The 16,168-nt window shown below is 38.1% G+C and overlaps 3 protein-coding genes across 5 annotated transcripts; 1 reads left to right on the top strand and 2 right to left on the bottom strand.

Annotated features, from left to right (window-relative positions):
* Positions 1 to 1,394: 1,394 nt before the first annotated feature.
* Positions 1,395 to 4,190, top strand: LOC126801795 (serine/arginine-rich splicing factor RS2Z32-like). The gene is made up of 7 exons (XM_050529257.1): positions 1,395 to 1,470; positions 1,916 to 2,039; positions 2,626 to 2,665; positions 2,867 to 2,962; positions 3,103 to 3,305; positions 3,399 to 3,482; positions 3,589 to 4,190. Exons 2-7 carry the CDS (start codon positions 1,921 to 1,923, stop codon positions 3,980 to 3,982), a joined length of 936 nt encoding a protein of 311 aa, XP_050385214.1. The 5' UTR covers positions 1,395 to 1,470; positions 1,916 to 1,920; the 3' UTR covers positions 3,983 to 4,190.
* A 3,634-nt stretch (positions 4,191 to 7,824) lies between these two features.
* LOC126801794 (cyclic nucleotide-gated ion channel 1-like) lies at positions 7,825 to 13,708 on the bottom strand. 3 transcript variants are annotated; one of them, XM_050529254.1, is made up of 10 exons: positions 13,552 to 13,708; positions 12,408 to 12,769; positions 12,244 to 12,314; positions 11,966 to 12,166; positions 11,145 to 11,431; positions 10,953 to 11,064; positions 10,035 to 10,706; positions 9,516 to 9,911; positions 8,907 to 9,341; positions 7,825 to 8,658 (listed from the first exon to the last, which is right to left on the bottom strand). In XM_050529254.1, the coding sequence occupies exons 1-10, from the start codon at positions 13,590 to 13,592 to the stop codon at positions 8,299 to 8,301; spliced, it is 2,937 nt and encodes a 978-aa protein (XP_050385211.1). In that variant the 5' UTR covers positions 13,593 to 13,708; the 3' UTR covers positions 7,825 to 8,298. The 3 variants fall into 3 exon arrangements, with proteins under 3 accessions (XP_050385211.1, XP_050385212.1, XP_050385213.1); XM_050529255.1 differs by having other exon boundaries at positions 12,408 to 12,722; positions 13,552 to 13,686; XM_050529256.1 differs by lacking the exon at positions 12,408 to 12,769 and having other exon boundaries at positions 13,552 to 13,629.
* Positions 13,709 to 14,899: 1,191 nt separating this feature from the next.
* On the bottom strand, positions 14,900 to 15,487 carry LOC126803706 (calmodulin-like). Its single transcript, XM_050531461.1, has one exon. The coding sequence runs from the start codon at positions 15,485 to 15,487 to the stop codon at positions 14,900 to 14,902; it is 588 nt and encodes a 195-aa protein (XP_050387418.1).
* Between the last annotated feature and the right edge of the window lie 681 nt (positions 15,488 to 16,168).

The following is a 16,168-nucleotide window of genomic DNA, read 5'->3' as shown; positions in this document are numbered from 1 at the left end:
TGGTTTCCTGACACATCTGCAAATGCTTTCTTGATTATATATTGATATCCAGAACTTAGTGACCTGGCCAATGAAGCAGCAGCACATGATGGTCGATTGGCTCGGCGTCCTTTAACTAACAGAAGCAAAGAGATTGAAGCACATTCGATGTTGATGGTAAAACTAACCCAATTAGCTGAGGAATGTGATACATCTATTAAGGTAAATACTTGCTGCTTCTTCACACCTATTCTTCTTCTGCTAGAGAGCCAAGAACTTTTTCAAGTTCAACATGAATTCATGAGACCATCAATTCAGAATAGTCCTTTCTCATATTACCAAGTCGGATATTCTTACACGTTGCTTCATTTTTATTGCATATATTTATGCAGGCTTTGCGACCTGTAAGTTTTCATGCGATGTGTGAAAGGCTCTCTGTCCGGACGCAAATGTCTCGCGATCTCCTTAATGGCGAGCTTCGTATCCTCAATTCCACGTGCGCATGGCTTAAACACTACTGCAAAAACTTGACCGCAACAAACTGCCATCAATGATGCTTTGCAAAGCCATCAATGATACTGTTCACTCATCAAACTGTGACGCTCTTCAGGCCTTAACCTTACGCCGCGACATGTGTCGGATCTGTCTCAAGTACAGAGAAAAACAGCAATCTTTTGCATGATTTTGTAGAATTAAACATCAGTAGTTACCTCAGTGTCTTTGTGATGAGCTTAGTTCTCAAATTTCATGTTCAATGATGATACACTACCTCAATTCAGGGTAAAATAAAGTAGGGCCGGGACCGGTACCGTTCGGTTCAGGATTCGGCCGATACTAATATTTATACTGATAATTTATTCGGTTTTAATTTCAGTTCGGGATCGTAAATTTAAAACTTGATACCGAACCGAACATGTACATATCAATTCGGGATGGGTTCGATTCGGTAAAATTGTACATTTTTACGTGTATTTATATTTATAACTATTAGTTAATTTAAATTAATATTTGAAGTTTTTAAAAGTACAATGTAGACCTAAAAAATTATATAAAATATCAAAAATGCATAAATTTAATATATTTTATATATTCGGTACGAATTATACATATATCGATTTAATTATTTATAAAATTTCAGCATTAAATTCGGTTCGGAATGAAGAAATTTGATAGATTCATCCCGACTCGTCGGTTTCGGTATCAACTCCCACCGCTTGATGAAATGGAATGGGTAGGATAAAAAAGTAAATTACTGTCCAGTTATTTAAATTTATTACCATACTAACCGGCGCCCTACCACCTACCCAACCAAAACAAGTCGGCATGGCGGGAATCGTAATTCCAACCGATCTGAAGGGTCGTTATAAGTACAGCTCCACCTTCTAGACCTTATCCTCCTCTATAAATACCAAGAAAGAAAACGAACTCCTTTCTCTTCGCGAAGCAAAATCTAGGGTTCGATTTTTCACTTTCAGCCTCCTTCTTCTTCAGGTGGGTCTCTCTAATCTCAGCGTATTTTCCACTGGAAAAGCTAATTGAATATAGGGCTTTGCTATGAAAACCATTTGGGTTCCCAAAGAAGTTGACTTTTCGTTAAATTTGTTTAGTCAGTAGAAACCAAATCTCGGTGTTCTGGGATCCAGAGAACTTTGGATGAATCGTTTCTGAATTTTCGGTTGATTTGGTGATCATGACGTGTAGATTTTTTTTATTTTTTTTAGTTATGTGTATCAAATTTTCAATCTCTGTTTTTGTTATATAAATTTCTGATATTTTGTGTGGTTTTCGCAAATTGATTGCTATAGAGTTTAGGCTATGTTACTGAAGAACTTGTTAGACTGTGTGGTATAGTTTGCTTAGGTAACCTCACATGATGGGTTTGTTGCCATTTTAAAGATAACATTGTTAAAGGATAATGTGGTGATTTTTGATGCAGGTAAAATGCCTCGTCATGATGACCGCCATGATGATCGCCATGCTAGCACACGGCTCTATGTTGGCCGCTTGTCGTCCCGGACAAGATCACGGGAACTGGAAGATGTGTTCAGCAGATATGGAAGGTAACTAGAATGCTTTTTTTCTTCATAATTTTAGTAGTTTTTGGTTGATGTGGATTGTAGTTTCTATTGAACTTGTAGGGCTCTGTGCTTCTGTCATTCTGCTTGTATTGCATGTGTACCCTTTCATTTACAAATGCTCGGGGCTTAATGGAATTCCTGTTGCATTGAATAAAAACATGCATCTATGAAAAAAGCTTTAGTTCTTTTGTGTGCTTTGGCTTTATGATTCCTTACATTTGTAGTGTATTCAGGGTCAGTAGACTGTAAAATGAACCCTTTACCAAACCTTTGACCGTTGTTTTCAAAAGTGTGAATTTATGTTATCATTCCGAAAACGATTCACCCATCCATGTGTCCGTTTGGTTTAACTTCAATGATCTTGTTGAAGGTTTTTTGGCTTTTGCCAAACCTGGAGGTCTTGGTGAGGTCCAATTGGTGGCGAGTCTTTCTAAAATATTATTGCGTTTTTTAATCGAAATGGCAACAATCTCAAAGTGGTGTTTAGTTCATCTGTGAGGGGCGAAGTATCATCCCTTTGATCCTTGTGTCATGATGGCCTTACTGTTTCTGGAACCCGTTTACGCAGAGTACGTGATGTGGATATGAAGCGTGATTTTGCCTTTGTTGTATGTCTCTCTCTCTCTCTCTCTCTCTCTCTCTCACGCACACAGCCACCCTACAGTTATGCCCACAGTTGCACGCATTATGTCACTGTATACAGTTGCACACTGTCATTCTTGTATTGTATTTTTTTCCTCTCCCTCACACTCCCAGTTTGTATGCAAATTTTATCTCCCTCTGGGTTTTCATTTTGTAACTAAAAACAGGAATTTAATGATCCCCGTGATGCTGATGACGCAAGATATAGCCTGAATGGTCGGGATGTTGATGGGAGCCGTTTAATTGTGGAATTTGCCAGGGGGGTATGTTCTTTGTTATTTCGTATATCTCACTCCCCCTTTACTTGAGCATGCCCCATTCAATTTTCTACTATTGTAAATTATTCCAACGTCTACTATGTCCATGTGAATAGTGTATTGATGGGTGTCTGCCTTTCATTTAGGCACCACGTGGTCCTGGTGGATCCCGTGAGTATCTTGGTAGAGGACCGCCTCCTGGTTCAGGACGCTGTTTCAATTGTGGACTTGATGGGCACTGGGCTCGAGATTGCAAAGCTGGGGACTGGAAGAATAAGTGTTATCGCTGTGGGGATAGAGGCCACATTGAAAGAAATTGTCAAAACAGCCCGAAGAAAACTTCCTCCAAGTCTAATTTCTTGCCCCTCATTTCATCGTCCTGGTGATTATTTTGGCCAACATTCTGGTTGTTTACTCTGCAAGTTGTGTGTATTCTGTGCAGACGTGGGCGGAGTCACTCACGCTCACCAAGTCCAAGGCGGGACAGAAGTCGAAGCCGTAGTTACAGCAGGGGTCATAGTTACAGGTGTTCATCATTATCTCTTTACTATGATACTGACAATTGATTTCGAATCGTGGTTTCTCTGCAGATTTTGTTTGATAAATCACTCTTTGTTTTTTTTAATACGCAGTCGATCAAGATCACCTGTGAGGAGAGAAAGGAGTCTAGAGAGAAGATCAAGAAGTCCTGCAGACAGCCTGAGCCCAAAGCGCCGCAGGGCCTCGCCGCCCCCTTCCAAGGGGAGGAAGCATGACCAATCACCTGATGGTAGAAGAAGCCCACAAGAGCGTCGTAGCGCCTCCCCTCAGGATCGCCGGTCTGATTACAGTAGGAGTCCTAGGGGAAAGAGTGGAAGCCCTATGGGTAATGCTGAAGAGAAAAGCAATGGTGATAAGATGCACAGGAGCCCTGTGGAAGAAAATGGCCATAGCCGCAGCCCAAGCCCTGTGCACAGAGGCAACAGAAGTCCCATCGAAGAGGATGATGACAACCACGGTTCTCCAAGAGGCAGTGATTCAGCTTAAATGTGCTTTGATATGCCAGTTTAAACCAGCTGGTGTACCTTTCTTGCTTGAAGTGGAACTTTTATTATTGATTAGTTGGTCTTGTCACTTTTAAGAATTTTCAATATCTCTGGAGACTAAATTATTGCTGTGATTTTGTATCTTGTTTCTCTTGCCACCTTGAACGTAACAGTGTGGCCATTGTGAGTTGGACATGGCTATTATGGCCTTTTTACTTTCTTTTACTTTCAGTATCCAATTAATCTATTGGCTAATTACCAGCATAATCGATCATCTCTTGGAGAAACATTCCTGAAACGAATAGTGATGGGAGTTCATACCCCTCGAACGTACTCCATAAGTTCACCATTCACCTATTCTGATTTAGATAGTCATCCGTCTTTTATCCACCCATTGCATAATCCGTTCCGTACAAACAAATTACATGCCTCGTCATCTTGAATATTTATTTGAAGTAGCATCTAAACGTAATACTTCTACTGCAAATTATGCACACAACTAACACAAGTACCCGGGACTGCTCATGTTCTAGTTGCCAGAGGATGTCTTGTGAGTTGGGAGTGTCGCAGGTGGCCTCTTTTCTGGCGCAAATTGAAACCGGATGGAGGATGATAAGCAGGAAACGAAGAAAAATGAAAAGGCCGGCAAGACATCTGATGCAGGCAGGCAGCAGGTGATCATCTGGTTAGCTGAAATGCTACTTGAAATCATCTGGTTTCCTGATATGACAGTATAATTGAACAGGGGTCTGGTAGCATCAGATCACCCTAGCTAATCTATTACTTATGTTCCAAAGAACTCTACGGCTGACATCGTTCCAGCCAGGGGCGGATACGATCCAAACATAGGGTGAACTTAGAATTGGCTTAAGGCAAGAAATTTTTTCGGTCAGTACAATATATAACCATATAAACATTTGCGTCTGTAAAGTCTTTAAAAATATAAATAAGTGTCAATGAATGTAAAAAAATATTATGAAAATCGATGACAAATGAAAATACTCAAACAATTTTTTTTCTCAAATTAATTAGATTGAAACTTAATAACTCATATTTGTAATTTCATATCAAATATATAGAATAACAAGAATAACAAGAATATTATGAGAAAATACTTGAGGATTTTTATAAGATTTAAGAAGAAATGACAATATTAGTAGGAGAAATATATGCTAATAATCTAATTATATATATATATTAAAATTTTAGAATGAATATTGTAGCATGCCCTCCGGCCAGGCCAAGCCCTGGATCCACCAGTGGTTCCAGCATTTCCGTCGTTATAATGTACAAACGTCTCTTCTAAGGAAGACCATCCTGTCAAGCGGTTTACCCTCTTCAATGATGATATTCACAGGTCGTTCATAATTATACTCCTCGGACTTAAAACGCTGAGATATTGTTTTCAAAACTTCTTCGTCCATAGACTTGAGTTTTGACACCTGTATATATAATTACATATATGGAAACATACAAGTCTGGTTAAGTATAAGAATGCATGGCGATGGACATTGGCGTGGCTAGCCTGGTAAGAAGTGAAATAATTAAGGTAATAGCTTGCTAGGAAATTACGTACCTGTTTGAACAAAGTGAACCCAATAAAAATCAAAAGATCTGGCTGAGGTTCCTTTCGAAATGCGCTGAAGTATGATCTGAATTTAGAACCTATACACTTCAAAGCATAGGCAGTGACACTCAGCTCAATAACTGCATTGTCATAATCGCGAATAGCAGTGTGAGTGGCATAGGGGTTAAGTCAAGAAAGGACGGATCCAAATCGTCCAATACTCAATCTAGGAGTTCTTCTCCATAAAATTCTCCTGCCCAACGGAACATACTCGTCGTCATTTCTTGTGAATTTTATACATCCCTCAATGATGAAACTCATGCATTCAATTGGTTTATTCTCTACGTATCCAATTGTCACATCCTGATTAAGATTAGATATATAGCTTTAAGCACTTCGGCATCCATACATTGAAGCTTTGGCACCTGAATTATTTTGATAAATCAGAAATTAGTATTCTAATAAGTGATATATGACATCATATACTATAGGACATCTCTATTTTGCTCAAAATCCAATTGTACAACCTTTTCCATGATCTCGGTCTTGAAATGCATAGGAAGACCCTCTTATTTCTTCAGCCATTCTTCTACCTCCCGTTCAATTCTCAGCTTCCTTAGTTTTGCCGGCAGGCCGGTTCCGATGACGATTAGGTCAAACGAAGTCGGCTCGATCGGTTCTTCAAATGTGGATTCAGTCATTGCAATCATGAACGAAATTTGCAGACTACAAATTACAGTCCAAACCTATACCAAAATCAAGAACAAATTTCATCGATAATTGTTTTGAGATTGTGAAAGTAGTGAAAGAAAGAGCAATAATAGTCTAGTGTAAACCCTAGGCGAATCTAAATGGGAGCGAGTGAGTACAAATCTGTACGTGTGAGTGAGCATGTGGATTAGAACAAAGCGCCAAGTATACAGTATTAGGAAACAGCAGTATTTAACTAAATCAAACGACGGCGTTTCGGAGAAAGAACTCACCCGAGAAATGCTTCAGTCGTCGGAAGATTTCACGGTCGTTTCGGGAGATGAAGTAGACGACTGGCGTATAAAGGCAGGTAAAGAGACTGCACGTCGTTTGTTAAAAACATTCAGCGACACGACGTTTCTTAAAAACATTCAGCGACACGACGTTTCTTAAAAACATTCAGCGACACGTCGTTTCCCAGTTAACAAACAAATATGAGTTTTTTTCACCAACAGTCCCTCAACTCTGGTGTACCTACCAATGTGATACCTCAACTCTTAATCGTACCAATGTGATACCCAGACTCTAGTATTGCTATCATTGAAGTACTTCCATCAGTTTTTTTCAACTTCTCCGTCATCTTGGTGACGTGGTAAGTACGTGAGGCCCACAAAGAGAGTTAAAAGACAAAATTAACCCTATCTGAGAGGAGCAATGTTTTTCCCGCCCTTTACCTTGAGAAAGACACCCAACAATTCCAATTTTGGCGCCAATTTTCCCTCCCTACTCCTTAATTTGTGTCTCTTATCTAAACTAAATAACTACAATCTGATAAAACCTAGATCAATCTCATTTTCTATTTTTACCCTAGCACTTGTTAAACTAACAGAATAAATATAGAAATTTATATGGAACATCTCATTTCCACAATCTCATAAGAATATAGAAACACATAACTTAACGAAATTCAAATACATGTTTAAGTACCATTAGTTGCCACCTTTTATGTTGATCTGCCATGATTTTTGCTTGTAAGAACTAATGGTACTTAAACATGTATTTGAATTTCGTTAAGTTATGCGTTTCTATATTCTTATGAGATTGTGGAAATGAGATGTTCCATATAAATTTCTATATTTATTCTGTTAGTTTAACAAGTGCTAGGGTAAAAATAGAAAATGAGATTGATCTAGGTTTTATCAGATAGGGACATATCTAACTATTCTTTGAGCATATCATATCTCTGCACCGAAGAAAACGTCTGGAAACGTGCCGGAAGTTATCGAATATGCTATGAGTACGATCGAATACGTCCAAAAATATTATGTCAGAGACAATTATACCCCCTCTGTACATCTCCCGCATTTAGAGGAAATGATACTTTTCTTTTGGCTTGGGTCTTGGATTGCATGACATTAATGTCTGTTAGATCATCTAGATGTCATCAGTTTTTAGCATTTAGCCCTTAAATGACTTTTAAGGAAAGAGAAATCGACTCCATTAAATGACTATACTTCATATAGAAAATTCTATGGTGCGCACCTGTATGCCATATGAAAGTAAAATGAAACAAGAGCTAAGCTTGAATATGATATCCCCGTGCTGAGCAATAATTCAAAAATTATGAAGATGTGTGAATATTAAGTGTCCTAATTTAATTATCTCTCGACAAAGTTTAGATCATATATCTGAGTCAGAACTGTGCGTCTTCATTAACAATGCAACATCCTCTGAGTAATTAACTAACATTGTCCTCTCGACAAACTAATGACCATAGCCGCAGCCCCAGCCCCGCAGGGGTGACAGAAGCCCTATTGAAGAGGATGATAAGCATGGTTCTCCAAGAGGCAGTGAATCAGCTTAAATGTTGTTTGATGGGCCAGTTTACACCTTCTGAAGCTGTTGATGATGTCAATGTTGGAATGAAAGAAAAATGCAAACGTAAGAGTGCAAAGATATTAGTTGCTGTTCACACAACAGATGAATAAAAGAATGCTTAGGGAGTAAGGTGAAAACCAGCACTTGCAGACTAAGAATGCTTAGGGAGCATGGTCGTCTGCCTAGATGAAATGCGTCCTCAGTTTAGACACTACACTTTTTAGGTCGTCTGCCGTGAGAACGAGAAATTCAACTTCTTCTCCGTAGTGTACTTTGACAGTGAACTTCGATAAGGGCATGGCAGGGAAAGAGGTCCATGACGGCCAATCTAGTAGTTCTTCACCATAGAATTGTCCGGGCTTTAGTGTCGATCTATCTGTGCTATGTTTCTTCTCAAGGTATGCATTTCCCTTCACCACGAATAACATCATGTGAAGTGGTTTTCCCTCTTCAATGATATGCAGGTAATTAAACACCTTTCTTATAAGACGCTCAGAGATTGCTTTCAAAACTTCTTCATCCATAGCTTGAAGTTTTGGCACCTGCATACATGTCAATGAGGTCATATATATATATATATATATATATATATATATATATATATATATATATATATATATAAGCCAAAGGCACACATAAATATATGAGAATTTTGAGAAATGAATTGACACAGACACAGACACCGATACACACACACACCCCGTGCCAACAAGTTAGTTACGTAAAATGAAGGTTATAGAACTTCAGCGGAAAAAAAACAGAAAGAACGGTTATAGAACTAGGAACTTACTTTCTTTAGATAAGTCAAGTTGACGAAAGTTGAAAGATCTAATTGAGACTCCGTGTTAAGGAGGATGAATTGCGAGCTGAATTTAGAAGCTACACTCCTCAAGTCCTTGGCAGTGATAGCCAACACGGTAGCTGCATTGTGATCATGGCAAAGAGCAGAATGAGTGGAAATGGGGGTTATGGCAGGAAAGGACGTATCTAGTACCCAATCTAGGAGTTCTTCTCCATAGAATTCTCCAGCGGAACGATCAAACTCCTCATCACCGTTATCACTTTTTGTAAATTTTAGAGATCCCTCCGTGATGAAGTACATGGCTTTAAGTGGTACATTCTCCTGAATACCATAGGAGGATCTAGCTGCAATTTGATCCTGCTTGTTAAGATACGGCAAGAATTCTTTTAACACTTTTTCATCCATACATTGAAGCTTTGGCACCTGAATTATATTAATCAGGCAAAACATTACCAGTTAGCAGATACACTATGATGCATGGATGAGATAAGTAGATACCCATGGTTATGCTATACGTTATAAGCTGATCATGATTATATACTTTTCTGATTCATTGGTTCAAATATTGGATATAAATATTAATACATAAAGGCTTACTTTCTTTAGCATAGTCAACCAATAAGAAGTAATGAGATCCCACTGTGGCCTGAATTTAGAGGCAACACTCTCTAGATCACTGGCCGTAAGGTGCAGGGCACTAAACCCTTCACCCACCATAACTGTCTTGGTTGCTCTAGGTAATACGGCAGGAAAAGAAGCCGATAAAGGCCAAATCAGAAGTTCTTCTCCACATATTTCAGTTTCGTAGTTCTGGAACATCAACAGCGACATATATATTGAATGCCGTTTTACAGATCCGGTTACAATGAAGTACACATCTTCAATTGGCTGATTCTCTTGCATAATGACCAATTTGGCTGGAAACTCTACAGGTTGAAGATTTTCACAAATTTCTTTCAACAATCTTTCATCCATTTTTTCAAGCAATGTCACCTAGGATAAGAAACTGAGCTCATTAGATAAATCATAAAATGGGGTTGCGGGACGGTAAGCATTATACTAGATTGACTGTTTGCACCTGCAGGCTAAAAAATGACAGGTTTGGAGGGAGCTTACCCGCTTCAGCCTACTGAAAGGCATATACCATTCGAGACGTCTTTGGAGATCTAAAGGAAGAAATGAGAGGATATTCTTCACTTCCACATCCCTGTTTTCTTCAAGTTCTACTTGAACCTTCTCCATGATCTGTGACTTTGTATCCATGGGGATGCCATTCTTGGATAACCACAATCCGACTTCTAAGTCTTTCTCTTGAAACTTCTGTTTATAACTTTCAATATAGCTCCGACGTTCCTCTGGTAGAATATCTAGGAAATTATCAACATGAACATCCCTATTTTCTGCAAGTTTCTGTTGCACCACCTTTTCCATGATCTCCAACTTTAAACTCATGGGGAGGCGATTTTCAGATAACCAAAACTCTATCTTTCGACCTTCCTCTTCCAGCTTCTCCTTATAAACTAAGATATCCCTTTGAAGTTGCAAGGGAAGAATCGAGAGGATATTCTCCACATCAACATCCCTGTTTTGTTCTAAATCCACTTGAACCACCTTTTCCATGATCTCGGGCATGAAACGCATAGGAAGACCATTTTTGGCTAGCCATTGCTCTACCTCTGGACCCTTACTACGTTCAATTCTCATCTTCCTTTCAGTTCTCATCATATTTTCAAGTTCTGTCTTCCATCGTAGTTGCTCTTTACTTGCTGATTCCACCTGCATATACATCTATATCATAGAAAAGTACTAGGTTCAGTCTATCATTCTGAAATAAGTGTAATGTAGTAGGGCTCTACTAAAATTACGTGATTAATTGGAAAAAAAAAATTCCTTCATAAAAGGCTACTAAAAATTGAAATGTAGTAGGGCTCTACAAAAATGATGGAATGAGCAAGTAACTTTTTCATATATAAGAAAATTTATTAAATCTAAAAAGGATACTTAAAAAAACAAAAAGCTACTCATACCACCAACCTGTAGATTTCCAATAAGGTATAAAAATAGCAGCAAGCCAGTGATAGAAGTAAACGTCGCGAAGAGGGTCTCCCATGTATTGATACTGGGTTGGAGGTTTGAACCAAGAGAACTGCAAAAATAAAATGCATGATCTTATACTTAGTACTAAACTCATATTAGTTCAGAAATAGAAGACACTTGGATACTAACCTCAGATTTCGTAGACCCCACCAAAAACATTTTGAAAACTTTTGTGAATAATTTTTAGATCCAACTATACTGGATTGAAGAGCATCGAGATATATGCCAAAATCAAAGAGCGTTGAATTTGACGGATTTGTAGGGCATTGATCATTTAGAAATCTGATATTTCTATCAGTATGATATATATGACAGTCAAAAGTAGTAGGTTTACATCCGTCTTCACTTCGACAAGCATATTGCCAGCATGTCAGCATTCTCTGAATAGAGAAAAAGTACCAAAAGGCTCCAAATATCTAAAAAAAAATGGAAATCAAGTTAATTAATAAGCGCATTGTACAGAAGGATTTTTATAGTTTTTGGTCAGTAAAGCATCAATTGGATAAATGAAGAAACCATTAGCTCAGTATGGCAAGAAAAAAAAAAATTAAGTTCTCATTTCAAAGTCTACATCTTGAAAAAGCTGTTTGAAATAGGCAGCGATCGCAGTCACTATTTATGAATAGTTGTAAACTGGTAATAAGTGTGGTTCTAACATTTCACAGTGAGAAGTTTATAACTGAGTTTATCGGGACCTTAATTGCCATCTCACACCTGCATTTCACATTTACCAGATAATTGATGGCTATCTATGCAAGCTACCAATCAATATAGTATAATTGATGGATATGTACGTAGTATGCATCGATTGAGATCATGGAACATATCGAGGAAGAAAGTTTTGGACTACTCGCTCATTATTTTATCAAATTTTTTTAAGTTGAAATGAATTGTGAAAAGAGTAATGGAGTTCAAAACTTCAAATCAATTATGACAAGAGTAATACTTACATGACTAGCAAGAGTGTACATGAGGAAATTGAGTCCACCTTTTATCCATAATCCTAACTTTCCTTTTGGAGGATGTTTGACTTCCTTACATGCAAGATAGATGCGCAGGACTCGTGGAACATATTGGACCAGAACAGTGAAGTTCGTAAACTTCATTGCTTCCAAAGATCTTGAGCCCCTAAAGAAAATGAGAATTACCACCTGCGGATAAATTACAATTTCTTCAGTGCAATGAATCAGTTTCAAAACAAGGTTTCATGGGTACTGCCATCACTGACCTGAGGAATAGGGAGAACCGCTAAAATGTCAACTAGGATGGATGACTCCCATAAAGCTTTAAGTACTGTCACTGGCAAAACAAACATTGTACATTAGCTTACTATATTGAAAGCAGAGTTATCAATGCCGAAAAATGCAATGTATTCATCAACAAATATAGAACCTTTCTCTGCTAGTTTATAAACATGAAAAATGATTTTCACTATATAAACACAATCTGTGATCGATCGAGAAACCACAGCTGCTATCTTCAACTTTTTGTCTAGTCCAATGCACTTCATGTCTTGGTTTATTAGAGGAATGTAGAGGAACAAAGGATCCAGTAACACAGCAAAGAGACATGATATTACAAAAATCAGATTCCACTTTTCAAGGATTGGTCCCTCAGGATCAAGAATTTCCTTGAGTATCAGTTTTCCTACAGCACTCTTTGAAGTCCATAGTCCTGACCATCTCTTAGTACTTGCCTTGTGCCCATCTTTCACGACATATTTTCCTTTAGTTGGTTCTGAATTTGACAATGAACTATTGGAGTACAGAAATGAGGTTACACATAAGACAGTAGACACTGATACATAACATAATAAGTATACTAGAACTTTTTCACCAATTTAACGTACAGATTGCACATCGAATATATATATGTTTTCCATTGTCAATTTTTTCTAAGAATGAAAAGCTATGTATTAAAAATAATTTACAACATCCTGAAGATAAATTATAAAAGCTGTCACTAATCTAAAACAGTTAAAAAGTTTCTAAGACCATCTGTCATTGTAGAAGAAAACTCATATATGGCATCTTGAAAGCCATACCACTCTCCCCAAATTTTTCTGGTTTACAACCAAACTTGAAGTCCAAATACTGTGTGGTTAATATCCGTATAGCAAATTTCTCTATTGACAATAAAAAAAATTAGAAAAATTTGATGCTCAAAACCTCAACGATGTTTTCAGTAAAATCCTAATGTGATTCTATAAACTCATATATGCAGTTTATGGAGAAAATTGGTCTAGTAGAGTGCTAGACATAGCTCCACCACTCCCAAATTAATGCCGGCAAGGCTTGGTACATTTCCGGTAAAGCCTGACGTCAAAACCAGCTGGGGTGGTTCAGGTCATATTTAAAAGATGATATATTCTCTGATGAGCTTCCTGGATATAAATCTACTATATATGAGATGTCTACGACCACCCCGCATGCATTTAGTAAATTGCTTTCGACGGATCGAGTATGCATTTAGGCTATTGACTATTGAAGGATTTGAAGCAAAAAGAAGAAGGAGTGGAGAGTTCTAAGAAACCAACCTCTGAACTATCTCTTGCAGCGTAATTTCTGGGTTATCCATGCTGATTAGCTTGAAGCTTGTTGAACTTGTAACAATAAGTAGAACTGCCGCAAATTGATTGAACTGCTATGTATAAAGGCCACCGGAGAAAGACTATACCTTCCTACCTGGCGCATGCTCAGCCAACTGGTCAAAGTGGAAATTTAAAAGAATAGGTGACTCTACCTATTGTCTCCCACTACCTTCCTCTTGAGTCATTCTTTTTTCTTTTTTCTTTAATGAGTCTGCTTCAATGATTGAGTGCATTTCTTTATGAAAGGAAGAAATCCTTGGTCAAAAGTAGCTATGGGTTTAACGTACTTCTGTAACAGATGTAGTAAGATCTTCTTTTATATATGGTTTTTGTTGCTACCCTGAACGAAGGTGTACGTGGCCTTTCTGAGCTTGACATAGCTGCGTGGCCGAGTTTGGTAGGTTCCTTGAGAGACAATTCTACCTTCATATACGTACCAAGAACTCTATGCAGTATTAGAAATTAAGGTAAATGCAAACTGCAAGAAATTAAACTACAAAACAGATATAGATGAGAGAGGGGTTTCAGAGCAGGCCACAGTCCTGCTTGCAGATAAATACTTGGCAAAGGCTCAAATGGTGAAAGTCCATTAAAAGAAAAGATTCCTGGAGAATAATGAAACACCTTGTATGTAGCTATGTACCATACACATTCAGTTCTACTATTATAAGCTGCTTGTGTTATATGAATTGCAAACTATTGGCCTAACTATAATATTCTCTTCTTAAAGTTTTCTTTGATGTCTTGCATATATATTCCTCTATTCTCTTTAGTCTGATGCATATAACAATCTTGGTCAAGCTGAACTTTAGTGAATAAGATCACTCATAGTGTTGAGATAATTCATGATGATTATGGAATTTTTTTTATCCGCAGAACACAACAACATTATTGGTCACCTAACAACATATTACAAGCCAAATACAGCAGTCTATCATACAAAAATAACAGAATTAAAAGATCAACAATGAACACACAGCAGAAATAACCAGCAAATATAATATGGAATCCAAGAAATTAAACACTGAATATCAAATAAAAGCACATCAAAAGGGCACACACCTCAAATGTGACCGAGCTTCAACCTGGTACCTTGTTGCATTGTCTGCCAGTAACTTGTGTCTGAAGAATTCAAATGTCATCACATAGCTCATCATATAAATATGGCGTAGAGAAAGATCTTGATCAACTGACCCATTTATTTATCAAGTATCAACTCGAACATAAATAAGCTAGCGTATAAACTAACAGTGGCATTTCTTGTCATCAATAAAGTTAGTACTTACTACACTAGCTAGAGGTAGAAACATTGGCGTATGCACTGCCTACAACTTCGTTTCTTAGTTTTTCTGTGACCCTTTGAACTAGTAGAACCCCTGCTGCTACTATGTACTTTCTTTGCCAACATGACCTTCACAAACTCTTGATAGTTGATCTGTCCGTCGCCGTCAATATCGGCCTCATGAACCATCTGATCAATCTGCTGATCCGTCAGACTCTCTCCGAGGCTTGCCATAACATGACGAAGCTCATCGGCAGAGATGAAGCCATTCTGGTCCTTATCGAAAACCCTAAACGCTTCCTTGAGCTGTTTTTCTGAGAGATTGTCCTGAACCTTCCGGGCCATTAGGCTAAGGAACTCTTGTAAATCAATCGTACCGTTTCCATCCACGTCCACTTCGTTAATCATCGCCTCCAGCTCTTCTTCAGATGGCTTCAGACCGAGGGAGCGCATCGCAGTGCCGAGTTCGTTAGTTGTGATGGAGCCGTCGCCGTCCTTGTCCAAAAGGCTGAAAGCATGCTTGTATTCCGCTGTTTGGTCGTCAGTGAGCTCATAAGCCGCGGTCGTTGTCGTTCGAAGTAGGGTTTGCGAGATGAACATTTTTGTTGAATTGGATCGTAAAATTAATTTAGGGTTCGAGGTAGAGAGAAAGCTTCGCGATCAATCACACCCAATATGTATTGATCGATTGCATGCTGAAACTTGAAATCTTTGATTGATGTGCGAAAAAAAAAAAACTTCATTAATGCCAAATGAAAACACACGTAACAATCAGCACAAATGGCGCCTGAGATGTGGATCGAGTGCTTGATACCTTTCTGAGTTGTCTGAAGAATTGATACAAATGTAATCATATATACCGACCATGAACCGTACCATACAAAAAGATCGATACAAATTGAGCCCTCAAACCCAATTTTGATCAACTTCTAAATATAGAATAGTTGGTCGACAAAAATATGGAACATACTATAGAACGAGAATCTGAAAACCAATAAGAGAATGCAAACACGTGTACAAATAAAATGTAATTTATTGAATATCAAGCGCGGGGTTACAATCTTTGTGAACTCCTCTGATTCTATCTCCGTATATGACTTGGCTCAAGGGTGACGTGCACTTGATTTTGAGAATTTGAGTTTGATTTGGATTTGGATTTGATGAAGAACGAGCGATTTGGCCGCTTGATGATTCTTCGTGGACTTGAGTTTGGATTTGGATTTGATGAAGAACGAGCGATTTGGTGGCTTGACGATTCTTCGTGGATTTGATGATCTTCGT

The sequence above is a fragment of the Argentina anserina genome, chromosome 7, assembly GCF_933775445.1.
Source record: "Argentina anserina chromosome 7, drPotAnse1.1, whole genome shotgun sequence".
In the NCBI taxonomy this organism is placed as follows: Eukaryota; Viridiplantae; Streptophyta; class Magnoliopsida; order Rosales; family Rosaceae; genus Argentina; species Argentina anserina.
This window is presented reverse-complemented; position numbering and strand designations above follow the sequence as displayed.

Bases quoted from the DNA above. Each gene is read 5' to 3' on its own strand.
- LOC126801795 (XM_050529257.1), top strand. From the start codon at position 1,921: ATGCCTCGTCATGATGACCGCCATGATGATCGCCATGCTAGCACACGG. The intron at 2,040-2,625 runs GTAACTAGAATG...CCGTTTACGCAG, and splicing joins GTGTTCAGCAGATATGGAAG to AGTACGTGATGTGGATATGA. The intron at 2,963-3,102 runs GTATGTTCTTTG...CCTTTCATTTAG, and splicing joins TTGTGGAATTTGCCAGGGGG to GCACCACGTGGTCCTGGTGG.
- LOC126801794 (XM_050529254.1), bottom strand. From the start codon at position 13,592: ATGGATAACCCAGAAATTACGCTGCAAGAGATAGTTCAGAG. The intron at 11,065-11,144 runs GTTAGTATCCAA...TTATTTTTGCAG, and splicing joins TGGGGTCTACGAAATCTGAG to TTCTCTTGGTTCAAACCTCC. The intron at 10,707-10,952 runs GTTGGTGGTATG...TCTATGATATAG, and splicing joins ACCTTATTGGAAATCTACAG to ATGTATATGCAGGTGGAATC.
- LOC126803706 (XM_050531461.1), bottom strand. From the start codon at position 15,487: ATGTTCATCTCGCAAACCCTACTTCGAACGACAACGACCGCGGCTTAT.